The sequence below is a fragment of the Toxorhynchites rutilus genome, chromosome 3, assembly GCF_029784135.1.
Source record: "Toxorhynchites rutilus septentrionalis strain SRP chromosome 3, ASM2978413v1, whole genome shotgun sequence".
Lineage (NCBI taxonomy): Eukaryota > Metazoa > Arthropoda > Insecta > Diptera > Culicidae > Toxorhynchites > Toxorhynchites rutilus.
The window spans coordinates 147,152,751-147,159,730 of NC_073746.1; the positions used below are offsets into that span (position 1 = coordinate 147,152,751).

At 46.1% G+C, this 6,980-nt stretch overlaps 1 protein-coding gene across 1 annotated transcript; it reads right to left on the bottom strand.

Moving 5' to 3' along the window:
- Nucleotides 1–271: 271 nt before the first annotated feature.
- On the bottom strand, nucleotides 272–6,163 carry LOC129773558 (uncharacterized). The gene has a single exon (XM_055777172.1). The coding sequence runs from the start codon at nucleotides 6,161–6,163 to the stop codon at nucleotides 272–274; it is 5,892 nt and encodes a 1,963-aa protein (XP_055633147.1).
- Between the last annotated feature and the right edge of the window lie 817 nt (nucleotides 6,164–6,980).

A 6,980-nucleotide genomic window follows, 5' to 3' on the forward strand; every position in this document is an offset into this window, starting at 1 on the left:
TTTTGACTTCGATTTCGAATACCTATTCTTTCTCTACTCCAACTTTTCTTTTGTTTTTCAAATTCCATTTGTTTACTTTCCTTCTTTTGTTTTGTTTACACCGCAGAACATATAGCTCCCGAAGTTGTCTGCGATCACTTAGTAAACATACCTAATTTTCAGCGGCGGGATTTTTGCGCTCAGTGCAGTGTTCCCAACATTTCCCCGGCCCGTAAAACCCTAGTCGGGAGACCACTTCCGATCTGGCTTTACCATCTATCGTTTATCTCAATCACTGCCAACTGCGCAACAGCTCGCCGAAATAAGCCACTGCTCGTTCGGACCCACGCCTGTCGCACTCGCCATCACTCGCTGCTATGACCTCCTCTATTATTCCTCGCACCCAGGATCTCCGCTTAGACCCCTCGATCACATATACCAGGTCACCCTTCTTCAGCGCTCTTGCTTCTCCGAGCCACTTGGTCCGCTGGTTCAGCGAAGGAACATATTCCTTAATCCACCGGATCCACATCTCCTGTGCCAACTCCTGCGAACGTTTGTATACATCCCGCAGAGCCTCTGCCGGAAGAGGTGTAGGAGAAACCATCTGCGGTTCGTTCGGTGAAACCCCCCTCAAGAAATGATTGGGACTAAGCGCTTCTGCTTCCGCTATTTCCTGGGGAACGTAGATTAGCGGCCTCGAGTTTATCATATCTTCTGCCTCCGTCACTGATGTGTGTAGAATTTCGTCTGTCAACCGCTTCCCGTCATTCATTGCTTCCAATGCCTCTTTGACGGATCTGACTAATCGTTCCCAGACCCCACCCATGTGTGGGGTAGCTGGTGGATTGAAAGTCCACTTCATACGCGCATTGGTTAAGTCATCTGCGCAGTCGCAGTTAATATCGTTAATTAGGTTCGTCAACTCTTTGCTTGCTCCTTTCAAATTGGTTCCATTATCGGAGAAGAATTCCTGGGGTGGTCCTCTGCGATTCATGAAACGTCGAATAGCCATCAGACAGGACTGCGTCGTCAGGCTTCCGCTTACTTCCAGGTGGACAGCGCGTGTAACGAAGCAGGTGAACACAACTACCCAGCGCTTTTCACTATGTCGTGCTACGGAGACGTTTACCGGACCCAAGTAATCGACGCCGACGGAACTGAACGGTCGACGATACGGTTGTAGTCGTTGCACTGGCAAGGCTGCCATTCTAGGAACCCGTGGTTTACTGCGGTGAACTTTGCACCACTGACACGTCTTCGAAATTTTCTGCACCACCGTACCAACCTTTAGGATGTAAAAACGCTGCCGAATTTCATTTTTCACGGTCTCTCGATACCCATGTCCAAAGCGTTCATGATAATTCTGCACGATCATTCTTGTCACATGGTGCTCTCTGGGCAAAATCACTGGGAAGCGTAGGTCGAATGGCAGGAACTCAGCCTTCTCTGTGCGCCCTTCCATCCGAATTATATTGTGCTCATCGACTAGTGGTGTGAGCTTGTACAGAGGACTTGACTTCTCCAACTGCATCCACTCACTCGTGGAACGATTCCGATTCCTAATTAGGATTTTCAACTCGTCCCCAAACGCTTCGGCTTGAACGGAACGCAGCAGATGACGTTCGGCTTTCTCTAACTCCTCCTGTTTCAAAGGTGTACGCACAACTGACCACGTTATCGGTTTCAACAACTTCAACTGGTTCTTTGTAGCCTTCAACGTTTCTATGGAAGAGCCCTTCATTCTTCTCCGACAGTTCGATACGAATCTGTATACGCAAGCCACTGTCCTCAGTAGTTCATTCCATTTAGAAAACCGTTGATCGTCCACCAAATTGTCCTGTACTTCAACATCGTGGAACAGGAACCGCGTTCGGAGCTCCTCCTTCGTGTTACCTGCTGGAGTTTGCTGTGGCCATTCTGCCTCGTCTTTGTACAGAAAACTAGGTCCCTTGAACCAGCTACTGTCCGAAACAAGCTCCGCTGCACGCCTCCACTTCGTCAGTTTATCTGCCTCGTTCAGCTTTGTTGGTGTCCAACGCCAATCCGCCAGTTTCGTGCGACTGAGGATCTCTCCTATGCGAAAACCGACGAACTGCTTGTATCGCCGCTGATCCGAACGGATCCAGGATAACACTGTCTGCGAATCAGTCCAGAGAAACGTTTTCTGAGCCTTGAAGCTGTGGTTTTCCTGCACTGTACCTGCCAACCTGGCACCTAGCACTGCCGCTTGAAGCTCTAGTCGAGGGATGCTCAACTGTTTCAGCGGGGCGACCTTAGTTCGACTCATCACCAGTGCACATACGATTTTCTCGTTGACGACAGCCCGAAAATAAGCAACGCAGCCGTACGCCTTCTCGCCTGCATCAGTAAAGATGTGAAGTTGTAGGTTTTGCACTCGATGGGATTGTGCTTTCTCAAAATAGCAACGCGGAATCCTAATTTCCGCGATCGAAGGTAGTAATTTGACCCACTGAATCCACGTCAAATAACATTCGCCATCTATCTTTTCGTCCCATCCACAACCCGTTCTCCACAAGTCTTGGACAAGCATTTTCCCGAGAATTGTGAACGGCGACAGAAGTCCCAGAGGATCAAACATCGACATGACGCAACTGAGAACCATCCTTTTCGTTGGACACTCCGTTCCGGCGAGAGCAGATTGAAGCTCGTATCTTGGAGTGATAGTAAAAGAAAAAACATCTTCGGTTGACCTCCAGATAATTCCAAGTACCCGCTCAGTTCCGGAATCATTCTTATGGAAATGAACATCATTTTCATTGTTGTGCTCTCCCATTTGCCGCAGAAACTCCACTGAGTTGGATACCCAATTCCGCATAACAAACCCTCCTCGAGAATGTATCAATTTTACATCCGTTGCTAGCCGTACTGCCTCTTCGACAGTGTTGCAACTGTCAAAATAGTCGTCGACATAATGATTGTCGACGATGGCTCTCGCTGCTTTAGGAAATTCTTCGGCGAACTGCTCAGCATTTATGTTTTTAATGTACTGTGCTGAGCACGGAGAACATGTTGCTCCGAAGGTTCCGACGTCCATCACATATTTCTGTGGAGTTTCATTGCTACTCGATCTGAAGACGAACCGCTGCGCCTGTTTGTCCCTCGCTCTGATTAGGTACTGATGGAACATTTCCTTCAAGTCGCCTCCAAACCCCACCGGTCGTTCACGAAAGCGTTGAAGTACCGCTAAAAGAGACGTCAACAAGTCTGGGCCGGTCAACAGCATGCTGTTCAGAGAAACTCCATTAACTGTTGCTGCTGCATCCCACACCAAGCGCACTTTACCCGGTTTCTTGGGGTTAACCACCACGTTCAGGGGAAGATACCACACAGTTGATGGATCTGTGCAGATGAGCTCTTCGCTTGTCAACTTGTGAGCGTAGCCTTTGGTCAGGTACTCCTCAATCTGACGGTTTACATTGAGCCGTAGTTCTTCGTTTCTCGACAATTTCCGCTCTAGGGCTTCCATCCGTTTTATAGCCATAGGATAACTATCAGGAAAAACTACCGCATCATTACGAAATAGAAGTCCCGTTTCGAAGCGGTCACCTACCCGAACCGTGGTTGTTTTTAATATTTCACGCGCTCGGTGATCTTCAGTAGATTCCGGCATTCCAGCCGGTGTTATGCCAGTCTCGTCTAGCAAATATTGACTGCGAATCATATCGTGCAACTGCTGATTGGTTGTTGTTCCTGCATCGTGGAAGTTCACAAGCGCAACCGTCGATGAATTCCGATTCTCTGACCCATAGACTGTCCATCCCAACTTCGACCGAACTGCGATTGGTTCACCTGGTTGGCCAATTCTGGACTCGAGCGGAGCAAACACATACATGTTGTCCAACCCGATCATTATCTTCGGCTCTCCTTTATCATAATCATCGACCCTCAAATCCTGTAAATGAGGGTAACGCTGCTTGATCTCACAGAACTGCATTTCCTGTTTCGGCAGAATCAGCTCTCCAACGGTACGTGCTTCTCTCAGTGGAAATTTCTCGGTAGAACCCCTGGCAGACACCATCACGTCAACTTTTCTAGAACCATTCTCGATACGTTTCATGTTTCCAGTCCATGTGACAACTAGCGGCTCGACGATCCCAGTGATTTTGAGTTTATTCACAACAGAATCCTCTATAAGGGTGATGGAGGATCCCTCATCCAAGAAAGCTAGAATGTCAACTTTTCGGTTTCCGAAGTGCAAGGTAACTGGCAACATTCGGAAAATAACGGAACGATTCATGCAATTGTGAGCGTTGCATTGGAACTCCATGACTTGAACTGATACTTCGGAACGATGTAGAAGCGGATGATGACTTCCTTGGCAGTCAGCCACGTTGCAGCATATCTTGAAATTGCATCTGCTCTTACCGTGGTTATTCAGGCACAACTCACATAGTTTATACTTTCCCACCACTTTAAGGCGTTCGGCGACGGTGAGCTTTCGGAAGTCATCGCAGAACCTGATTTTATGGTCGTTTCTTTTGCACACCCAACAAGGCTTCTCACTTTTCGGGTTTGGGGCCGTCTCCCCTTTGTGGAATGGCGAATTGTGAACGTAAACAAACTCTTTTTTATTCGGCTTCAACCTAGCGGAACAATCGTTGCGGCCGTTGAGATCGAGAGTGGAGAATTCACTAACCTCCGAAACATCTGAGACAATACCGTTCATGAACTCGGTAAAGGTTCTTAAAGGGGTGCCAATTTTATCCCGCTTGTAGCGGACCCAATCCAATTTGTAGTTTGGAGGTAGTTTTTCAACTAATTCTTGGACCAACATGGAATTGTTTAAATGGTCCACGAGCTTGGCGGCTTCTAAGTGGTCACAGAGTTGTTTGACCGTTATGCCGAAATGTATAAATGTTTCCAAACGGTCAACTCTTGGTGGTTTAGCTTGGCGGACTTTCATCAACAAATTTTTCAACAGCTTCTCCGGTCTCCCAAACAAGTTCTGAAGGTCGCGAATAACGTCTGGAACCGAGTCAGGAATAACTAACCTACTCCTCACGGCCTCAAGTGCATCCCCTTTCAAGCTGTCCTTCAGTCGCTTTAAATTATCCAGGTTGGAGAACCCGCACGCTTGAGTCGTGTACTCAAAGCTGCTTATAAAAATTGGCCAGAGTTCAGCCTCGCCCCTAAACACTGGCAGCTGTTTAGACACTGATTGTCTGGCCGCAATTTGTGCTTGGGAAAGCCCTACAATTTCCTGCCCCGGCCCGTTTCTCATTTGGCCTGTTCGAAAATCTGCCAACGCCATTTGCTCCTCACGAGTCAATCGTATGAACTGATCGTCCCTATGATCTCCACCAACAGGTGCCTGCTTAAGCTGATTCAGGCCACGAATCGGGTCTACAAATTGTGACGGACTGGCAGGGAGTGTAAGCCCTTTTGTCCCATCATCTACTCTCGTCGTCCCCTTCATACCTTTTGCCCCAGACACCGTTAGCTGCTGTACGACCGGCATACTATTGCCACGTTCGAGCCATTTCTCCACCTTTTGGTTAGAATTTTCACCGAAAGCGTCTTCTTCTAAACCTTCGCCACCACCTACGGCTCCTTCTTCTACTTCCTCTTCTGAATGTCTTTTTATTAGTCCTACCTTAGCGACCTCGAAATTATCACGCAACTTATTCCGCTTCTTGAGAAAATCTTCTTCTTCCTTCAAACGTTGATTCAGCATTTCTTGTTCCTGTTGCAGCTGACGCTCTTGGAACTCGCGTTCTTGTTGTAGTTCCATCTCACGAAGTTCTTTCTCCAGGCGTAACTGTTTCTCCTTCAGTGCTCGTTCCATTTCGAGTCGCTTTTTGCGTAGAATACGCTCGTTTTCCATAGCCTTCTCCTTGGCATCCATCTCCTCCTGCAGCTTCTCGAGAGACTTTTCGAATGCAGAACCAACACTACTCACAGAGGCGGATTCTCCTTTTGACTTCGTCTTCTTCCCATCCGTGGACGTCTTTTTCGACACTGCGCCAGTAGCATTTTTCTTCTGCTCCGGTACTTGCAGAGAATTGCTACACTTCGGACAGTTCCACGGGTAGTCCTTGATTTTCCCCGTTACTCCAACACAGCTGAAATGTGCCCACTGGTTGCACTCATCGCACTGGACCATGTCAGATGTGTCCACTTCTGGACACAGCATACAGCTGCTGGACTTCGGTTCGGTCATTTTTGGAAATATGTCCGTTATAATTCTTTGATTTTGTTCGGACTTAGTTCGAAACTCCTTGAATCGGTCTGGTTTATGACAGATCAAAGCTGGAATTTATTGCATTTAGTTTAGTAACAATTTGTTTTCAAATTTTATAATAAAACTTACAATTATAGTTTCGTTCTAAAGTTCCTTGCAGATGCCGCTCAAATAACGACGGATTATTTTTCAATTTTCAATTTTCTATTGCTGTAAGTTAAATTGATTTATACATTGAATAGTGTAGTAAATTATATAATGATTACTTACAGCGATTTCAAATAATTACTACTTAATAAAAAAAAATCTCTACGAAAACCTCTATATATTTTACTTCCAAATTCTTTTGACTTCGATTTCGAATACCTATTCTTTCTCTACTCCAACTTTTCTTTTGTTTTTCAAATTCCATTTGTTTACTTTCCTTCTTTTGTTTTGTTTACACCGCAGAACATATAGCTCCCGAAGTTGTCTGCGATCACTTAGTAAACATACCTAATTTTCAGCGGCGGGATTTTTGCGCTCAGTGCAGTGTTCCCAACACAATTTTTCTTGCATGATCACCTTGGCTCTTTCCATGGATGTGATATCCGCGTTGACGGCACTGAGCTTCGTATTACGAAATGAAGGAGTAGGCATGACAATATGGGTTTGCGGAAGAAATGAACACGCTTTTAAAATAAAAATCATGAATGAAAATTAGTTTTCCCAAACAAAATTAGTACTCTATTTAAATGAAAATCACTTTTCCTTGCGAGTAGTGAAAAAATATCATACAAAAATTGTGTCTAAAGAT

Excerpts from the sequence above, each read along its gene's own strand:
- LOC129773558 (XM_055777172.1), bottom strand. The coding sequence starts at position 6,163 with ATGACCGAACCGAAGTCCAGCAGCTGTATGCTGTGTCCAGAAGTGGAC.